Source organism: Phaenicophaeus curvirostris, chromosome Z, assembly GCF_032191515.1.
Source record: "Phaenicophaeus curvirostris isolate KB17595 chromosome Z, BPBGC_Pcur_1.0, whole genome shotgun sequence".
NCBI classification, from domain to species: Eukaryota; Metazoa; Chordata; class Aves; order Cuculiformes; family Cuculidae; genus Phaenicophaeus; species Phaenicophaeus curvirostris.
The window spans coordinates 26,809,432-26,830,656 of record NC_091431.1 but is presented as its reverse complement, the minus strand read 5'-3'; the positions used below and the strand labels follow the sequence as shown (position 1 = coordinate 26,830,656).

Below are 21,225 nucleotides of genomic sequence, written 5' to 3'. Positions count from 1 at the left end.
CGGGCCGCCGCCTCGGGGCCGGAGGCGCCCGCGAGGGTCACCGGGCGGGGAACCCTCGCGGCCGCCCCCCGCCACCTGTTGCAGCCCCGACCCCCGCCCCGCGCCCGCGTGTGACGCGGCGCCTCGCGGACCCAAGGGGCGGCGCGGGAGGGGGCGGTGTCCCGGGAGACGCGTCAGCCGCCGCGGGGCCCCTCCCCTCCCGCCCGCGCGGCCGCCGCGAGCCCCAGCGCCGGTTAGCGGCTCGGCGGCGATCGGCCGGGACCCCTGGCGCGGCGCCGCCTCCGCTATGAAGCGGAAGAGCTGGGCCGAGGCCCGGCGCCGCGCTGCCCCGGCGCCGCCGGCTCGGGAGAGGACGCGGGGCGCGGCGGCGGAGCGGCGGCGGCCGCCCCCTCCTCCACCCGCCGGGGCCGAGACCTGCGTGAGGATCGCCGGTGAGGGGAACGGAGCGGGGCGCGGGGGGGGTGGGAACGAGCCGGGTCTGGGGGTTGCAGCGAAGTGCGGGCGTCGAAAACGCGGGGCTGGTCCGAGTCTCCCTCCAGCAGAATAAACGCCGCGGGGTTTCAGCGGCGAGCGCTGCCTGTCCCCGCCTGTGAGGGGGAACGGGGAAAACGCATTCGAACCAGGAAAATGCGTTTCGGGGGGTTGGGGGAACGACCTGTTTTTCCTGTGTCCGTCTTACCCCTAGTGTGCTTGGTGGGCAAAACAGGGGACGAGTGTCGCCCCTCTTCTTGACGTTTGGGTGCCGGTGGCTTTCGCACTCAGATTTGCTCAGTGTCCTCTGCCCTTTTCCCAGCCCCGTGCTTCACGCCGAACTTTATTTTGACGCGTGAACCTGCTCCTGTGAAGCCGTGAGCTGGATCGCAATCGGAGTAATTCTGGGTTTAGGTTTGAGTTCCTCGGCTAAAATCATGGAATACTTTGAGTTGGAAGGGACCTTAACGATCATCTTGTTCCAGCCTCTCTGCCACAGAATCGTAGACTAGAACGGTTTGGCTTAGAAAGGACCTTAAAGATGATTCAGTTCCAGCCCCCCTGCCATAGAATCATGGGGCAGAATAGCTTGCGTTGCAGGGACCTTAAAGATGATCTAGCTCCAACCCCCTGTCTTGGGAATGGAATGCGTATTCCCCTCTGCTTTTCGGCAAACTAAACTCAAAATACATGCTTCAGTTTAGTTTGCAAGAAGGAGGGGGGAAAGTTTCACTTTTTACATCCTGTGTCAGAATCTGAGAGTGGTCGTATTTACAACTCTTAAGAAAGAGACCTCAGCGCTTCTTTGCAACAGAAGTGGGAAATTGTCTGTGGGCACAGCAAGCAAAAGTACAAAGAAGAAATGTGGATTAAAGGTGCCGGTGATACCTGTGCCAAGAAACGGGGTTCCCTGAATTAAGTGGTGTGTCTCTTAGATAACAATATGTTTTGGAAAGACATAAGGTTTTGTTTTGAAAATTGTACATCACAATATAAAAAGAATGTAAGATCCCCAAAACTAAGAGTTTCCTCTTTTAAAAAAAGCTCTAACACCATCATGGAATGAAATCCTAAATACTTCAGCCTAAACCACAGTATTTTAGGCCTGATCTACATGGACAAACATGATGGTGTGCTTATTTGCAGAACTATAATGCTACAGTAAGTCTGCATGTGTATTTTTCTATAACTGCAACCACTTATATAGGAAATTGTGATGGTATATTTTTATGGTCAAATGTTGAAACCCCTCATTTGACAGGTGATAACTTTTTGTTATCAGTGTAATTTTACTACCTGGAACACCGTGCCACCCTGTTGAGCTCAGCTCTTCAGCAAACGGTCTGTCTAGCCATTCTCACAGAGCAGTTGCTTGGATCTGATGATGCATGTCTGTCATCAATAGGCCCCTTAAATTACTGCATTTTCTTCCTCCAAAGAAGTGTTCACCTATTTAAATAATACAGTAGGCTTTGACTTACAGTTTTTTTTCTGTGCGATTTGAGCATATGCAGCAGTACAATGTGTAACAAACCGGATTAAAATTCGAGATGATTATGTTTAATAATATTTCATTTTGTCTCAGTCTCCCTTTCTTACTGCGCACAGTGGTTGCTGTTTACAAGCATCTAATAATGGAGTAATTATAGTCTAATTTTATTGTGCTGGTATGTCAAATGTTTTTTTTGGAAGAGAAACGTTAAAAGAATAAGCCCGCAGGCTTACCTTTTTTTTTCAGTTAGTTTAGAAGTTATTTCAAGTTTTGAACAGCCAGTTCTTCCTTCATACAATGCAGTTCTGAGAAATAGTTATGGACTGGAGGTAAATTGAAGCATAAGACTTTATGTTTGCAAATTGACATATGGGTAGATAGTTTAGCCTCTGTAAAAGCAGAGATATCTGCGGTAGCTTATCTACCCACAGAGACAATGCCAGACTCATTAAGAACATTGCAAGCTCTCCTTATTCTCATCCTTGCTAAAAGACAGAGGCCGGAGAAAAACCCGAATAGCTGTAAAGGTTTATGGATCTTTTCTCACATGATGTTACATTAATGTACAGCACAGTTTGTCATCCATTTGCATGGATTTTGTACTCAAAATATTTACAGTAATTATTGGATTTCTTTATTTCCTAATGAACTGTGTGTATCAGCCATGTGTCATAATTTTTAATCAGAATCATTTAAATATTTTTGTTTACTATTAAGACTAGTTCAGGAAAGCTATTCTTTAAAAAAATTGTTTGTTTTGGTCTGTTAAGCTGCATGGTAAGCCTTACAATTTTTTCTTTCATCACCTAATGTGTGAGACTTGCTGGTATGAGTTAAATTTGCTGGAACTGAATGCATTTCTTCTGTGTATTAGAAACATATTCCCATATCCTGATTTCTGAAAGAAGTAATTTATATGATCTAAGAAAAAGTAACAGCTCTGTGTGAAATGTTTGAAAGCTGTTGATTTCCTTTACTTGGCTGCTTTTCTTTGTCGTTGCTCTGATTTTATAAGTAACATTTTCACGAAGATGTGGAATTATAATGCAGAAACCTTAGGCAAAAGATGTGTGTTTCTCTCACCTTTTTTCAGTAGTTAATTCTAAAATGAAGTGACTACACTAAGCATGGAATTAAAATTTAAGTGATTTGACACTGTGGAGCATTTATTGAAATTTCTTTGCCCTCCTGCTGAATGTATATGCAGTTTGTTTACAGTGAGTAGCTAACATCTTAAATGATGCTCTAAGCTGTGCTGTACTTTTTTTTTTGCTGTACTGAGAATTGCTTTGCTTGCACTGTAACTTGGAGGTTTTATGAAATAGCATTTAGCTTAGTATGTTCATTGATAGGTGGCTTGGGTTTTTTTTGTTTTGTGTTGCCTTTTTTTTTAAACCATTGAATTATCTTTTTTTTGCCAGTATTACTGGCTTGTCTTTATAAAATCTGTGTATTATATAGAAAATATTTTTTTTAATGCTAAGGGTGTTTCCACTGCCTATCGTAAAGCTTTAAAATGTTTTGACCAGCTACATTTTCAGTTAGTTTTCATTATACAACTATCAGTACAAAAGTTGTGTTTACACTTGTATCAATATAACCTCAATTACTTGTGAGCCTTTCTCAAACGTGAGATTTTAAATTTGAGTGTGAGGCTTTTAGTATCTAATCCAGCATTATAAGTGCATGAACATATGTAAAGTAGCCTTGTGTATCAGACAGGAGCAGCAGAGTGCAAGGAGTATGTTTAAGTAAAGTAATACAGTGTTGTTGATCAGAAGTGACATAGCCCTGAAAATATTTTTTTGTTGTTTTCTGTTAAATAAAAAGTTTCTTAAGCTTCTCAGTGTGCTCTAGTTTTCTTTTTTCAGAGGCCAGACTCTTGTTCTAATTGCCAGCTCTGTTGTCACTTAAATTTGAACTATGATAGTGATGAGTGAATTAATCTTTTAAAGGATGGAATGAATTAAAAGAAAAAATCTCATACAGTTTTGCTTTTTGTCTTGACATTTCAACAGACTGTCTCTTAACATTTTCTCCTGTGTTTTCCTGATATTTTGCAGTCTTTTAAATCAAACACAACAAAAAAAAACATATACCAACTCTGGATTTAGAAATAACACTCCTCTGATACTAAATAACTCTGTTTACATTCATGGTAATTCAAAATAGACTAACGTAGGTTTTAGTTGTGCTGTCATTATCCTCTGAATTTCCCATCTGAAGCATCTATTTAACAATAGGACTGTAGAATTTATCTTTTCATGAAGTAATCTGCACTGGTCGTATATGGATTTGTCCTGGAGTGAGTGCCTATTTGGTATTTATTTGTCCCTTGAATTACTGACATTTCTTTCTCCAAGGCCTGTGCAGCAGGTCCTAAGAAGTACTGGGCTTTTTGAGAAGAAAGGGAAGGAGACTATTTTGTCATCTCTATAGTCACATTAATGCAATTTTGAAGTGGTAGCTCTCAGTTTTCTACATGCTTGTTTCCACCAAACACCATAGATCTGAAAAACAAGCAAAATGCTCTTCCTCCTGTATGCACCGTGCAGTCGGATGTGTGATTATTATAGCTTGTGGAGACATGCTTGTGTTAGCTTTAATCTCACTAGTTCATGTACCAGCAGTAGCAAAGCTGTGGTAACAGTCCTCAGTTAGGGCTCATTTTGTGGTACACTGGATGCTTACTCAAATTAATTGCCTCCAATGACATCCATGTTCTGTACTTTAATTGTTTTGTTTTTTGAGGCTAACAAAATTAAGTGTAATTGGAGTCTATCTGACATACTGCAGTCGTATCTCCTAATTGCAGTGCTGATGCAGTGAGTAAGGCAGTGAGCCCTACTCTCATTCTTCTGAGAGATGATTAGAAAGGTCTGCTCTAGTTTGATAGTTTTAGGATGGGCTTTTATCAGAAATTTGCAGGAATCTGGAAATACTCAAGCACGCTATATGTAAATGAAATACTAAACCCCTAAAATTAGCGAAGGAAGCATAAAAGTAATTAAATGGAAGCCTTGCTCCTGTGTCCTATTGGAGTCCTATTGAAAGCAGTGCTTTGGTGTGTTTTATGTTTAAGCCCTCATCCTGCAACCAGATCCTTTATGAAGGAATTCTCCTTTCTCAGGATGCATTACTCTTATTCAAAAAACAACACAGTAATCCTTGGCTACTGTAAACAGAACTGGGAATGTGTTTGCAAGTAAATAGGTAAGAATAGACAGGGTAATACACCATTTGTCTGCTACTGGGCTGGTGAGCCAGTTGAAAGGTAAATGCACTTCTGGGGAAGGACTTCCCTGTATAGCTCATTTCTAAAATCTCCCTATAGGGAACATGTTGAAAAACTGGAGCCTGCCAGTTACATAATATGGAGCAATTGTTAGTTGTGCACAGGAATGCACAGCTTGTCAGGATGTTGGCATTTGACACACACTGCTGTAATTGTGAGGTAGTTCTGTAAATCCAATAAACTCGAGTTTATTTCACGTGTTTTAAAGATAGCAACTATTAACATGATCCAGAGATACCGGTGCAGAATTGAATGCCAACAACAATTCAAAATGCCATATGCACATTGTTCACTCAAGATGGGAATTCTTATTTTTGTTGGACGTTTTTGCAAAAGCTGCTGAAGAATTTCAGTAGGAGTGCTGAGGACACAAGTGATTCTGTTACTCCAAATCCTGTTTCAGAGCAAAATGCTGGATTATTTTAGCTCTATAACTTGTGCAAATATGTTTATTTTCATTTTGATCCTATTCTTATATTCGAGGATTTAGGATTATTTTCTGTGTAGCGCTTTTATATTTTCAAAAGTGATATAAAGTTTATGTGAAGAAGCTGATGTGCAAGAAAGCAGCGTGTCAATTTAAGTACTATAGCTTTTCTGGCCAGACTTTGATGCGAATGTTGTTTGTGTATAGGGAGAGCTCAGTCTAAGTCAATAATTAGACTGGATCTAAAGAACAGATGCCATCAAGGGAAAAATTCTGGCTGTGTATTCCCACTGTTAACCCTTAATGGGCTAGTTCAGTGAGCTGGCTCAGAAGAAAACTTTTCCATGTAAGGAACCTGATGGCAGGTAGCCATTAGATCGGTTTAGAAGAGGTGTGACATTATAGCTTGGGGTTGCAGTATGACACGTTTAATCTGGCAGTGCCAGTTTAAACACAATCCATAGATATCGTATGCTCTCAGTTCTCCTTTCTGCTAGTTCCTTTGCCCTTAGTCCTCACACACACACATGCACACATTAACTCATTCTCAGGGCAGAAGGAAATAAACACTTTCTTTTTTTTTTTTTTTTTTAAATTCAGTACTGTGCTAGGATTCCTGATTCATACACATCCCCCTTGACACAGCACAGGGGGTAACACAGTGGTGGAGGCAGATGCAGAAGTGTTGTGGGAAGCTGAGTCTCCCTCTACCCCTAAAGAGGACCAGGACTGCCTTTCTGTGAAGCAGTTTTCCCTGTGACGTATTTTGCATCTGGTTGGGGTATGAATGCACTTGCTTCTCTGCATGTATTTGCCTTTATGGGTCAGCTTAGTCATTTCTTAAAAATGCACAGCATTACCCTAAATTTTATCCTTCGGCTTGTTTTCAGGGTATGCTTTTATAAATGCTGGGAGGCACAGAAGTTCTTAAGCAGTTAATGAAATTCCCAGCTAGTAATGCAGCTCCTATGCCTACAAGATGGGGCTATTAGAAATTAAATAAGCAAATTTGCTTCTGCTGAGAGAGTAAGGAAATAGGTGTCTGACTTGCTCAGGAATTACAGCACATCCCACTGGTTACACCAAACCTGTAGATGTTTAAGCCAAGTCATTGTCAACAGGCTGCTGTTCTACGGAAATATGTATTTAGCGAATGTTATGCTTTTTGGTGGTGTTGTCTGCCTCCACCTTCCCAAGTTACTGCTGTACATAGATGGGCACGGAGCATGTCAGTATTGAAATATGGATGTGGGGACGCTTTTCATGGCATACTGTACCTTGTGTTTTCAAAATACAAGAAATTATTTCTAAGTACTAGTCATGGAGGGTTTTGATTTGAAGCATTAGGAGATTTTTTATTTTGTCCTGCTCTCAGGATAAGAAGGTACAGATTTGCTTTATCAGAAATTGTGCTTTGAAATTATATGTTTATATACAGCCATCTGTTTTGATATTTAAGTAACATACCTGTTCCAGGCAACTGGCTTACAAACTTTTCCTTTTTTGTTTGAATTTTAATCCTTGTATTTTATAATGGCATTTTTGCAGCAGGAGGAGGAAAACTATTGCTATGGTGCTTCAAGGCCTCATTTTTATTGACCAATTACCGCAAGTACAGCCATTTGCAGCAGCAGCAGCAGCAGTCAGTTTTTAAAGTTCACTGGGGTTACAGCTTCCCTCTACATAACAATAATTTATATCTCAGTGAATACTGTTGGCGTTTTTTTCCCTTCAGCTTAACAAAGGAAGTCAGGGCAAGCACAAGGTGCCTTCTGCTTGCATGCATACAGGCTTTGCAGGGGCAGCTGCGATGGCGATAGGCATGAGAATGCAGATGGGGATGTCCAAGTGCTGGCTCCGCGGGTGCTGCTGTGGGTGGCAGTGGGCTGCTGCCTTGCCCCCCTTATATCCCTCTGGTGTATATCGCCTACAGGATCTGATTGTACATCACTGCTACATTTAGGCATAAGCATGTTTTGGTGGTTTATGCAACATAGGTGCTATGAGGAGGTGAGGGATTTGTGGCTTAACTGAGGGGGGGTTGTTGGAATTCAGAGTGCAGAGCTTCGGGTCTGTTGCCAGAAGGAGGCGGGCCTCTGCTGTGTGTGTGGCTGCAAGTTGGACTCCTGCTGTATTGCAGAGTTGTCACACGAATAGCTTTCCTGGAACACTTCGCTAGGGAAAGAACACTAAAGAACTGTGGATTACAGGAACACTGCTGAGCAAAAAGCCTCGATCTTTGTGTGCCTTGTTGCTTAACACCAGAGAAATAATGGTGTCTACTTTGGTAATACTTAAAAGAAGATTTGGCTCATTTTAAACCACTTAAAGTTGTTCTGTTAACAGGTAATTCTTCAGACTTTCAGTAGAAAAGTGTGATTTTTATAAAAGCTTTAATTTTTCTTGCATTTCAGATCGCCTTTATTTTGCATTTCTCTGCCAAAAACCAAAGAGTGAAGCTGCAAATACACACTATTTCTGCATAGATGATGAACTTGTATATGAGAAGTAAGTACAGTCTTATTTTTTACTAATTTTTACATATACAAATTAGAACAGCAGCAATGAGGAACCAGTCTAATTGACATTGTGTTTTTAAGTGTAGCTGAGGGAAACATACCATTCCCATTATAGAACTAATTACATTAATCTGATGCTCTCAGACTTACCTGCTATGATGATTTATATGTCTTAGAATGGTTCCTTGCCTTCCTATGAGGATTTCTTAAACCTCTTCTCAAAGCAGTTTTCAGTGTAGCCATTGTTGTTAGAAGACACAGGAACATGTTCCAACAATATATATTCAGAAGTGCACATTGAACTGCTGAGCTGAAGGGGATGTTTTTCATTGCCCAAGTACTAAATAGAATGTCTAAACTTCCTAGAATATGAGAAAAAAATGGCAAAATCAATTCAAGCTGTTATGAGCTGACAATGGATTTATTATTTTCCTTGTAGTGAACAGTGTATGCCTTTGTATGTCATCTGGAATGTTGCTAATTCTTTAAATATTTTTGACCAAGGGTGTGCTTACTGTTCATGAAAGTAGTAATCAATCTTTATTCTCTGTATTTGCTTTTTTCGATCAGTATCAATTGCCTTCTTTTAAAGTAGAGCTTTTGGATTGATCTTAAAATAGAGTTTCTAAACCAGCGTCACTGAGTGATACTGTAGTGGGAATATTTCAGATGTTGAGTATTCCAGTCTGGTTTTGAGTAGTGATGGATGGAAAACAAAGAAAAAAATTTTAGTTCCTATTTAAAGATGACAAAACTGTTTCCTCCAACAAAATAGGATGTATGTAAAAAGACATTCTTTTGTTTAGAGTTATGCACATATATCACATATATACTATTACTCCTTGCTTTGTGCGTCTGATTATATAACAAAGGGCATTTACAGACATCGTGTACCGATTTCCTCCTTTCTCGTGACAGCTTCTGTGCAGATTTTGGACCACTCAATCTGGCAATGGTCTACAGATACTGCTGCAAGCTAAATAAAAAATTACAGGTAACTCTTGGGTTTATTTGTTTTGGTTTGTTTTGGTTTGGTTTTAGTTCAATATTCTTGACTTTTTAAAGAATAAAATCAAATAGGCCATAAGCTTTTTTTTTGTTCAGGTGCTTCCCTGGGTTCCTAATTTAGGTAAGTTTTGCATATAAACGCTATATTTTATCAACGTGTGTTTAGGGAGGAGGAGGTGGATCAGGAGGGAATACCCACCTACTGTTAAGATCTGGAAGATGCACTGCTGTGGCAATGGCTAATGTTAAGCTCCTAAAAGATTATCGTCACTGTGAGGTGCTGAGTAATTTTTGGATTTGGACTCTCGATAGAGTATGGTGTCTTTAAAACAGAGAGTTCCTGTATTAAGTTACATGACCTCTGACAGATAATGGATTATAAAACCTGTTAGGCAGATAAAAAAAGCTTATTAGCATTAATGTGAATCACAGTTTGCCTCTTCAAAACTGCTTAGATCTTCAAACTGCCACTGAACTGTGAAAACTGGAAAGTACACAGAACATGTTAGTTTAACAGAGTCTTTCTTTTTTTGTCTCCTTGATGTCTGTATTAGTCTGCATAATTCAGATTTGCTTTGTCCTCATGGCACTACAAACATGTTTGCCAGAGACAAGATGCTCTAATTTATGTTTACAGGATGCTCTGAAGTAGCACAAGTCAGTCTTGTAATCCCTTTGAATATCTTGGGGTTTGTATTGCAGAGGTGTGTTAGAATTGTTGAGAACATACTACTCTAGTGATCTGGGCTTTCTTTGTCTTGAATGCATTAAATAGTATCTGAGCAAGTAACGTTGCTATTTACATAGTGATATTTTGTGATAGCTTAGTAGTTGACCCGAGTATACAGATTCAAGTGCATCAGAATTTGTTTCAAGAGGCAGTTGTTGTATAGTTTTGCTGCTACCACAGATGCCAGTGTCCTTCCCATTGGTAACACCATTCGATCCTTTTTCTAAGATAACTGGAGAAACTGCATACCAAATTGAGGTGAAACTTTTAAAAGTTACTTACGGTAAAGTTTAGTTTCAAAATATTCTCATCTAAGCGTGTATTTTCCAAGAGTTCTGATTCTTAAAACAGCTACTAGTTGATTTATCTAGAGTCGAATTATCTTTAAGAGTAAAGCAAAAATCCAAATTCCATTTTTAAAACTATTGTGGCTTTAATGTGCCTGTGATGTTTTTGAGAATGCCAGTTTGTATTTACTCCTTATGAATGCCTATCTTTTACACAGAGCTTGAAGTCAGAAATACTAAATGAGTTTAAGGAAAAGTTTGCTCTAATTTGTATCAATAATTATTTTGGCTGTATATTGGAAAAAATACTAGAACAGTCTGGGTAGGGATGTAATAGTCTTCCAAAGCTTTTGAGGGTTTAGTCTACAGTGTACTTGGTCCTCTGTATACAGGTGGCTGATAGTAAGTGAACAGACTCTTGCGTTCCTCTAGTTTTATAAAGGTAGGCATGAAAGTCTAAAATACATAAATGAATAATCTTATTCATTTCTTGATACAGTCATTTTCATTGATAAGGAAGAAAATAATTCATTATACTGGCTTTGATCAGAAAAAACAAGCAAATGCTGCGTTCCTGATAGGCTCCTACGCAGTAAGTATTTACATTTTTACATTACATCAGCTTGCTAAATGTGCTCGTATTTCCATTTTCTAAAACAGCAAGATAAAAAGAATTCTGTTCTATTGAATAGTCTTCCTACCAACGTGTTTTATAGTAAGATACCACATACTAAGACAGCTTTTAAAGTCTATCAGGTATGCAAATGGAGTTGTATGGGTTTGGATTTTTAATTCTCTGTTGCAGTCTGTGCTTCTAAGAAACAAGAGCACCACTGAAAAAAAATCTTTATAAGTACTTTCATTTAGATAAAATCACTGCTTCTTGATGTTTTTCCTTTTCCCCGTATACACATACTCTCTTCTTTTTTAAAACAGAGGAGTATTAATTTCCACAAAGCACAGTATATCATTTCCTACTGCATGCATGTTTAAATCTACCTTTCCTTCCCCAGCTGCTTCTTTTCTAATGTAAGGTGATCTCTTCAGTTAGCCTAGGAGAAGGAATGAAATCAGGTGGTAGGCTTAGGGCTGGCATAAAGCCTGGGAATATACCAGGTGGCTGGAAATGTTCTGAGCCAGGTCTCTGACTGTAAAGGGAAAAATGACTGGCTTTACATCACAACTGCATGTGTTTGGCAAGGAATAAAATGCTGCATGCTTCAGAATGAAAGATGTGATGTACCATATTCATGTTCTGCTTTGACTTGTAACACATCTTGGTTTGTAACCTCTGTTTTTGTTTACTGAGTAATAAAATGAAGTGAGAACCTGTGGGTTTTTTTATGTTGGAGGTCAGAGTTCATGTAGCCTTAGGTCATTCCTGTTTATTAGCTGCAAGACTATACAGTACTTGCTGTGATACTGGCAGTCTTCTTGCTGCCTCTCTACATCATGCAGGATTACAGCTCTCCAGGGTTTCTCTGTTTTCTATTTTCTACAGGACTTATTACAAGTTAAGAACTAGATTTCAAAATATGTCACTCCTGATACTTGAAACACAAGTGCTTAGGAATGGTGCTGTAGACCTTCGCATGTAGAAACTGGTGGCATGAGTTGCTAAACTTCTCTGTAGTTAAGGCATTATGTTGACTAAATAGCTGCAGCTTTTACAAAAACTACGTCCTGGTAACTTGATCATAATAGAGGCTTAAAAAGCAAGAGTCAACTTTTAGGTCAGGTTTTGGGGTTTTTGGCAAAACAAACTAAAGTGAAAGTACTGTGGTTGACTATGTAAAAGTATACAAACAACATAACAAAAATATTATTTGTGATCATGCAGTAGGCCTGCCTTGTTGCAATAAAAACATTCCGTTGAAGAGGAACACTTGGACACTCTTGAATAAAGCTCTAAGGTTAATTCATGTGGATCATGACAGTCCAAAATGTGGTAATTCAAAATTGAGGCCGCTGGACGGAGGAGGTGGCAGTTTTTCTTCAGGGAACTGCAATGAAAGGGATGGGAGTTGTAGTGTAAAGAAGGGATCCTAAGGCAGATCAACTACAGTATGACACAAGATCATGACTGAATAGTCAGTGCATGTGGGAGGGCTAGCTACAGAAAGCTGGCATATGGCACGAAGAGGTTAATCAAAATTAACAGTAATTTTCATAGGTCAGAGACCTGTGTTTGCTTAGTTTATTGGGCTGTACAAGTTGACTATTTCAGCAACTGCCCTTAAAGAGCCATGGCAAAGTGAGCCACTATGTGAGTATCAGTGCCCTCTTTGAATGAGGGTATGTTTGTCTTGCATAATTGCAAGTCCAAGATGGTGAGGTGCCTCTAGCTAGGTGCTGATTTTCTCTCCAATGCAACAGACTTTGGCTTTGGTACTGCTTTTTCTATGAAGTAGGGTATAGCTTCTTCTGAGACTGATGTGGGATAGATTCCATTGAAGGAAGATCACAGGAGAAAGGCTGTGCCCCTGAGGCTTAGTTTTTTTTTCCCTGGAGCTCTTTGATGATCTTTCATGAAGAGGCAGGCTTAATTACAACGCTCGCTGACGAAGTGTTGAAATGTACACCTCTCATGTTTCGACTTTCTGCAAGGAGATTGGTAATGCTTTCTGTAGGGCAAGTAATGGTATACGATCTGTTTAGAATGTGTGATGAATATGATGCACATATTTCCTGATCAAAAGGAAATAAATTGAGGCCTTCTTTATTTAAAACAGATATAGTCTTAAGAATCTACCTAATTCTTCAGTTCAGAGTGCTGTGCTTTTTGATGAAGAAGATCCAGACAGCTATTGGTCAAAACTTTATGAAGCTTTTCTGTAATTTTAGTTAATCAGACTGTCCTGCCGGTAATGCTTGAACTGTTGCATGAAATGAGGATCATTGTATTGCTGATCCTTTACAGTGTAAGTGATAAGTTGCCAGTGTATTTTGTTTTTTATGGCTGGAATGTGCTTTCTTGTTTGACTTTGGGTTTTTACGTCGGTTCCTGTTTCAACAGTGTACCCTGTGTTGAGGAACTTCGTTACAGTCCATCAGGTTGGAGGAGTTCAGGTGGGAAGAGCAAGGAAGCAGAGAGGAAGTTAGTCAGGAAAATAGTGCTTGTTTGTGTGTGTTGCAGAATCTTTAACATAAACACAGTTTTGGATCCAAGTGCTCTGGAGATGCAAGCACTTTAAATTACTCGTTAGGAATAGCAGACTGCCAGGTTTTCAGGAATAGCACAGACAAAGTAAGTGCATCTGTTTTCTGGTTCTGTTCTCTTTTTCTTTTCTTTTTTTTTTAAACACAGTTCCTTTTTAACTCTAAAACTATAATGAACTGTATATAACTAATTCTCCTCTGAAACTTGTATGTCCTCTTAAACATGCAGTATATTTGCGCCAGCAGCTTCTGAGCCTGTAATTTCAAAGGCTGGTTGGCCTGAAATTTGTGTTCTTGAACAGAATGCTGTTTAACTTCTGCTTGAAGACATTGGGATATATTTGCATGGTTTATCATTCAACATTTTTGTGGTTAAATGTAGATGTATGTGTATATATATCATGTGAGGATAAGCTCATTTTGACTACTAAGGCAATTATGAAATTCTTCATTAACTTTGGTGAAGCGTAAGGGCTGTTGTTAGTGTTCTGGTTTACAAGCGAAGTCTGTTCCCAGTCTTTTCTTCACAGTTGATGTGTTTTAATGTTTCCCCCCTCCCCTTCATTTAACTTCTCTTTCTTTCCTCTTCAGTGGAGATAGTTTCTGAACTCTCCAGCCTACACACTTTTTTCTCCTCCTTCCTGCATCTGCTGCTTCCTTCCAGGTGTACTTTGATGTGACAGCACAGCCTAACTCAAGCTACAGGGCTCTTCAGTATAATAACATGACCTTAAAAGTGAAGAACAAAGTTTTCAAATACATTGTTACATATTTAGTTTTAGAATAAAATATGATTTTTTTTTTAGACTGAATCATAACAATTTAGATCTTAATCCCTTCATTGTTCATCTTTCATGTATTTTAAGTCTGCATTTTGTTTCCTTTTGTTGCAGATTATATACTGTATAATGGGAATAATATTCTTCTGTGTAGATACGCATAAATTTGGCATGTGCAGCCACACAAAGGGTGGCCAAAATTCTGTGTGTTAGATGTGAATGTGTACAATTTATTTGGGCAGACGGGTGAGGGGAAAGAAGCTGGGAGGGGGAGGGGGAAGCCCTTTGTTCTTTCATTTTTAAAGAAAAATTGCTTTTCCTTGGAAGCTATCTGCACTGTTCAGGCCTTACCACTCTACCAAAGCAGCAGTGATCTTCTGAGTTGATCTCTACAGTGGCTTCTCTTGATTTTCACCAGGACTTGACTGTGGGTGAGGAAAGTCTGCTTCTTCCATCATTGCTCCTTCTGTATTAAGAAAGAAAATGTACCCTCTGTGCCCTGTCCACCCAAATCCCAAGCTCCCTCCTCTCCCCTTGGCTGCATTAACTTAGTAACAGTGTTTTTTTTCTCAGGCCTGGCACTAATTATGTACTTGGAGGGTGACCCTCCGAGGGTACCACCCCATGAACTGCTGTAATTCAGGTCACCTTCTCCAGGACTCATCTCTGTACTTTGTCTATTTTCTCATCTTCTTTCTTCAGGGTAAGCAGTGTTTCCTTCATCCGTTCTGATCCATAGTACTGTTTTTTTGCCTTTTCAATTTGTTAGTATCCTTCCTAGCTGTGGGCCTAATGCTGGGTAGAAGCTGGAGAAGCAGTTAGTACCCATCTGTATGATGTTGAACTGCTCTTTTGAACTGCTTCTTACTATGGCATTTGCAGAATTATCTCTGGCTGAGCCTGTTTGTTTAGTGGTCCATGTTGAGTGGTGGTAAATGGGTAACTGTAGCTGCACTCAAATTACAAGTCAGGTGGGTAAACTACGTTTACCTTCAGCTGCATTTTGGTGAGAGGTACTTATGGTTGACAAGCAAGTGGCAGAGATGAGATGGACAAAGTAATAGCCTTTCATTTAAGCAAAAGTTTCCTTGAGTCTTTTTTGCTTTCTCTGTGTTTGTGTCCTCTAAACAGCTACCTTCTCTGAGTTTTATTTGGGAAGTCATGATTAGTTTTCGTGATGGCAGCTTTTCTGGCTATTTGTACTAGGTTCTTCCTCACAATGTGCTTACCAGACTGTCTTCATAGAAGAAAGGTTGCTCTCTGGGAGTCTCTCATAGTAGTACTAGGTTGTTTTCTTAGCTGTTCTGAGGTACCAGTGTGCCAAGCCCAGTCAGTTCCCATCTAATAGGGTTTTCTATACCTCCCCTCCGCTGTTTGAAAGGTAATTGGAGGTTTTTTTGCTTTTGTTTATGATGAACAAAGAGAATTGCCAGAGACTGGCAGCTGTTCCCTCTCTGCCACTTTTGCCCACTTAATGACTGTGCTTCCACTAATGAAGGGACTGTTCAACACGTGCATTTCTTCAGTATACTACAAATCCATACTGGAAACTTCTTATTCTAATACATTTCTATTTTAATTTATTGTATTTAACCTTTTCTTCTAAGGAATAGTACTGGAAAATTTAACATGTTAACTGACTAGTATATCCAACAGATGTTTTAATGAAATAAACTATTGAGTACTTCTAAGTTATAGTAAAATTATGCATGTATGTGTTCTTGTGTTTGAGTCTGGTCACACAGTAGTTACTTGTATTTGTTAAGAGTGGGTAGGTTATGATTATCTGCAGTTTATAGCAGCTGGGTGAGTGACATTTTTGGAACATGGTTGTATCATGAAATTTGCTTGTAAGCAGTTTAAAATTAATCATCTCATTATATTCTTGCTTTTAAGTCAGTATGTTTGGTAAAATCTGTGATTTAGGTAGCAGTCTTAAGTAGATTTTGCAGTTCAGTTTGAGAAGTGGATAAACTTAATTACACTAAACTCATCATATACACGAGTTTCAAGTGCTATTTATAGACTTGAGTTAATACAGTTTCTAACACTGCGGCATATTAAATTTTCCTGAAAAAACCAAGTTACATCATAGCTTATTATCAAACATGTTTTGTCTTGCAAGTAGCATTACTATATCACTTGGCAGTCCCAGAAAGTCAAGATTAAGATGCCTTTTTTAACCTGAACCTCTGTTCCTTTTCTGTGATAATACTTCTCATCCTGTTGTTGTGAATATCAGTTTTACAATTCTAAAGCAAATCTAGGAAACTTTTTTTTTAAAAAAAATAAGGCTGATTTGAAAATGGTAATATGAATTAGACAATAACATGGCTTGCTAAAAGAACTTCCTTTCAGTGGTTGATTTTAAGTGCTCGTAAATAAAGACTGGGTCACCTAGTTCTGCAAGCCCTTCTGTTTCATTTGCTGAACATTATAGTAGCTGTTAACACAGTCATGTTGGCAGGAGCAGCGCTTAAGTGCACCTTTCCCAGTACTCAGTGCTTAGGTGGCTCTTGACCATTCACATAGCTGCCTGCAGTCCCTTAATTAGAAACATATGTCCTAAATGAATAGGATGATTAGAGTAATGTTAAAGGTTCAACTGCTAATCACAAATTTCTGTCTGTATTTTGAAGTTCAGTAGGATATTTTTTGTATGCATAACTAAAGCAAATTTCCAAATTGTTGGTACACAGTGTGATAAAACAGTATGTTATTTTGGCTTGAAAGATGTCAGTTCCTTATAGTAACCGTTTTCCTGGCTGGTACTTAAACTAAGAGACTGGTAAAGCATTTTAAAAGTTCTTCCATGTGCACTTGTATATGTGTGTATGTTGATATGTATGTGTGCCTGTCTACACTTGCATATGATGGTAGGAAAATTCTAAAACCAATGTAATTGTGGATTATTTATTTCAGGTTTGCTGAATTTCCTAAGTTCTTTTTAGAAAGCCCTTTTTTTTTAATATTTACCTCACCTGCAGGAAAGGACCCCTTTCAGAACACAGTGTAAAATTCTAATAGATTTTTCTCTATTTGTATATACAAGAATGAACAAAAGCTATCCCAAAAAATGGCTTCTTCTGCTAAATAACAGTTAATATAGTTCTTGGAATTTATTTTAATGCTTTTCATCTTTGTAATAGTACTCCTTCTTGATGGCTTTATTGGTGTTAACTTAAAAAACCAACTTTACATATGAAAGTTTCCGTCATCTTAGAAAGCATAGCAGGAACATAATCAGTATCTGGACGTACTGGTTCCAGCTGTTGTGTATTTTGGTTCTTCTTGTTTCCTTTCCTTCCCACAGTACATACCTTTTGAATTTACAAATGTCTTTATTTCGCTACTCATCAAATTGACATCTCCATTCTCTTTTTTCCTGAAACTTCAGTTCCACTTACCGCATGAGAAAGTCCTCTCTCCAACACTTCTGTCTGCTGCAGGTCTCTCGGATCACTTTTACTTTCTTTCATTTGCTGGCTTTCTTTAGTCCTTTGTTCACCCACATCATTCCAATGAAATTGTTCATCTTTAAGGCCTTAGTGGCCTTCTCCTTGTCAGAAACAGTGTTATACACAGTTATATATATAGTTATGTATTAATATATAATGCTATGTTGCAGTTTGTGTCATGAGTATGTTTTTGAAGTGAGTCTTTCCTTAAGCCCAGCCGACTGTGTTTTGGCTCACTTCGTAAAGCAGTGTAGGAGCCATCCCAGCAGGTAACGGGAGTTCAGTCCACAGACCAGACTAGGACTAGCTATTAAGGTTAAGAGATGCTGGAAGCGTATAGTGCAGGTATCAGATCTTCAGTGCTAGCTCTTGGTCTACACGTGCATTTCTGCTGGTGCCCAGTACTTCCTAATAAAATGTGGTCTCTTCTACCTTTATTCTGTTTCTTTCCTGGGCTTTGCTGCTCCTTCCCTCACTCCTTCAGGCTCACCTGTTTCCATATCTGGAATTTGGTTTACTCACAACCTGAACTCAGGCTCACTCAAGTTCAGCTTCCATCCAGCCTTGCTTGTATCCAAGATTTCCAGCTGAGGGCTCTCTTGTGGTCTCAAGCTGTGACAGGAACTGATCCTTTCTCCACTTTGACTGTCACAGCTTCTTGTAGTGTGTTACTGCAAGGATGCTTTCCTTGTGGAGACTGAATGATGTTCTTCCCTTTTGAAGCACTCCACGCTGTTGCACCCATGTAGACATCATATTCATATTAATCTCATTTTTTTTCTAAGCCACTTTTCATTAGGAACAGCATCTGACAACTTCATCAGCTGTTGTCTCTGCAACGGTTCACGTGTTGTATCTTGTGTTGATAGTAGTGTTGCAGCTGAAGTGTGGTGGGATCTCTTGTTGCTTCATAAAATTCTGAGAAATCCAGCTTGGAAGAGTTTTAATTCCTCTGTGAATAGACTGAATATTGGTTCAGTTGTATAGGAACTACTGCGTATTTTTGCTTAGTACCTTGTCCACATTGAGAAATGCTATCTTCTTGCAAATTTTTTTGTACAAAATTATGGTAGACAGTGGATTTTTGTGTAAAAATCAGGTTGGCTTTTTTAAGTGTCCTTGGATGGAGTAAGTGTTCATGTGGCTGTTAAGGGAAATCCATACACATGTGCAAGTATGGTAAAACGGTGTTTCTAGCAACTTGGCTGGTAATGTAATTTCAGAAGTTGTATTTGTGCTTAAGAACTAACATGTTTCAGTATATTGTAATGTAATTTAGAGTTATTTTAATACAACACCTAAAATTATGTAAAAAAACCTTCCTCTTGCAGCTGCTACAGTTGGAAACAAATGCTTCTTCATTGGAGGTTGTTTTGTTAAAGAAACTGGTAAAACCTCTAGTAGAGATACAGGAGAAATACATGGCCTTTCTGAGCTACATGCACTTACAGGATTAGCTAGTATGATATCTGTATTTTTACTTGCCTGTTGTACAAATAGTACTATTTGTGTATTACCCAGCCTTACAGCACTGAATCCAGATTTTTTCCAGGTGACTCATTTCTGTCTACAAACTCTATTTCTGCTGTTTAATTACCTTCTGTTTGCATGTCATGTCTCTGGTTTGTAAGATTTGCTGGGGCAGGGCATTTTTCTGATAAGTCAGCAGTGCTAGATTTATATGATTGCTAGCAGTACGTGTTCACTGTGCTGCAAGATGTGAAGTATGACTGTGTCAAAGCACACAACTTGAAATTTCTTGGAACATAACATTTATATCCAGTTCAGGCAGTGAAAGCATCTGCAGAATAGAAGCTGAACTCTGGCATCTGAGGAGCAGCTGTTCAATGATATTTTGGGGGCTTTTAAAGTCTCTTCCTTCTTCTGTTTGTGTGCTTGCAAATATAAATGCAAAAGTCACTCCTCCCTGGTGAAAGCACACAAACACAGAGTGAACTTTTCACCACTTAACTAAACTACTTAAACCAGACAGATGTTTTTTTCCTTTCATGTTGCTAATTGCGCAGGAAGACTACTCAGAAAATAGCACAGTAATCCAATCAAAGGAAAAATGAAAGGCATCATCTGTGGCCTTGTTTTAGCTGTCTATTTAGGATACGTTTTAAGCTGGGTTTGTTTTTTTTTAGTAGTATCTGTTCCACTGCCAATTCTCAACTCATGGGAATGTGTGTGTGTGTATATGGAGAGAGGATGTTGAAGGTATGTTAAGCAATTTGTTCAAACTGGCTTTACAGGGGCATCAAAGAAATTTGAAGGGAAATGCCAACTTTTAAAAGAAGAAAATGTCAAAAGCCACAGAAAGCAAAATGCCACACAGAGTTTGTTGAAGGTGTTTGATACTCATGAGTATACTTCCAAAAACCTCTAAGCAAAAAGGTCATCAGTATAAGAAGCGTAAATAATTTCAGTGAACATTAATGAAAAAAAAAAAGTCTGTAGTGTGCTAAAGCTTTAAACAAAAATCATTAGCTTGAGTTTACTGAATATTGACCTGTTAACAAGCTGTCATTATCTCCTGGCCATGCTGAGGATGGTGTTTGATGGTACTAGAAGATGTGTTTTGCACAAAAGAGGAGTTGTATGATATTCTTTAAGGAGCCTTTGTGTTAGAGTATCTCAGAGGGACGAGGCATGTTGTCACATGCTGGTCACAAGCAGTGTTTGCCAGGGCTCAGTGTTGGGGCCAGTCGTGTTTATTGTCTTTATCAGTGATCCAGATGAGGGCTTTTAGTGCTCTGTAAGTTTGAAGAGGACACCAAACTGAGTAGATGTGTCAGTCTGCTTGAGGGCAGGAAGGCTCTGCAAAGCCTCTTAATGTAAGAAAGACATTGAGCTGCTCAGGCATGTCCAGAGAAGGGCAACAAGGTTGGTGAAAGGTCTGGAGAACAAATCAGGAGCAACTAAGGGAACTGTGACTGTTTACCCTGCAGAAGAGGAGGCTGAGGGTTGACCTTACTGCTCTCTATGACTACCTAAAAAGGGTTTGTAGTGAGATGGGTATTGGTCTCTTCAACCAGGCAACGAGTGATAGAATGAGAAGAAACAGCCTCAAGTTGTGCCAGGGGAGCTTTAAGTGGGATATTAGGAAAAACCTCTTTACCGAAAGAGCAGCGCAGTGTTAGAACAGGCTGCCCAGGGAAATGGTTGAGTCACCGTCCTTGGGGGTTTTCCAAAAACATGTAGATGAGGCGTGTCATGGCATGGTTTAGTAGGCATGGTGTTGGTGGGCTGATGGTTGGACTTGATGATCTTAGAGTCTTTTCCAACCTTAACAATTCTATGATTCGGTGTGATGGAAGACCATGTGGATGTTTGATGTGAGTTAGTACTTTGCGAATTCTTTTCTGAGTGTTTTTGACTGTAGAAAGTTTGATATGTGGTGTCTCTGTTCTTGGGATTTTGTTTCCAAAGCTACAGATTTCTTTCTTTTTTTTTTTCCTTTATGGCCTCTGGATTTAGTTACTGGGTACTGCCTCTAGTGCAAGGAAAAAGTACAAGACATGGGATAATGCAAATGTACTGCTGTAGGAAAAAATATATTTGAATTACTGTTTCGCTCTTGTCTGCTGAATATACACT

General features: G+C 39.3%; 1 protein-coding gene across 12 annotated transcripts in view; it reads left to right on the top strand.

The window, feature by feature from the left end:
• CDC14B (cell division cycle 14B) overlaps positions 1-21,225 on the top strand; it is a 50,487-nt gene that overhangs the window by 810 nt on the left and 28,452 nt on the right. For 11 of the 12 annotated variants that reach the window (XR_011339415.1, XM_069880605.1, XM_069880614.1 and 8 more), the window contains exons 1-4: positions 266-431; positions 8,100-8,193; positions 9,123-9,198; positions 10,729-10,821. Coding sequence is in view for 11 of the 12 variants with exons in the window: in XM_069880605.1 (XP_069736706.1) it covers positions 287-431; positions 8,100-8,193; positions 9,123-9,198; positions 10,729-10,821 (408 nt within the window). In the remaining variant the exon portion in view is untranslated. Of the gene's footprint in view, positions 1-265; positions 432-8,099; positions 8,194-9,122; positions 9,199-10,728; positions 10,822-21,225 lie in introns of those variants that run through there. The other variant, XM_069880609.1, reaches the window with a different exon arrangement.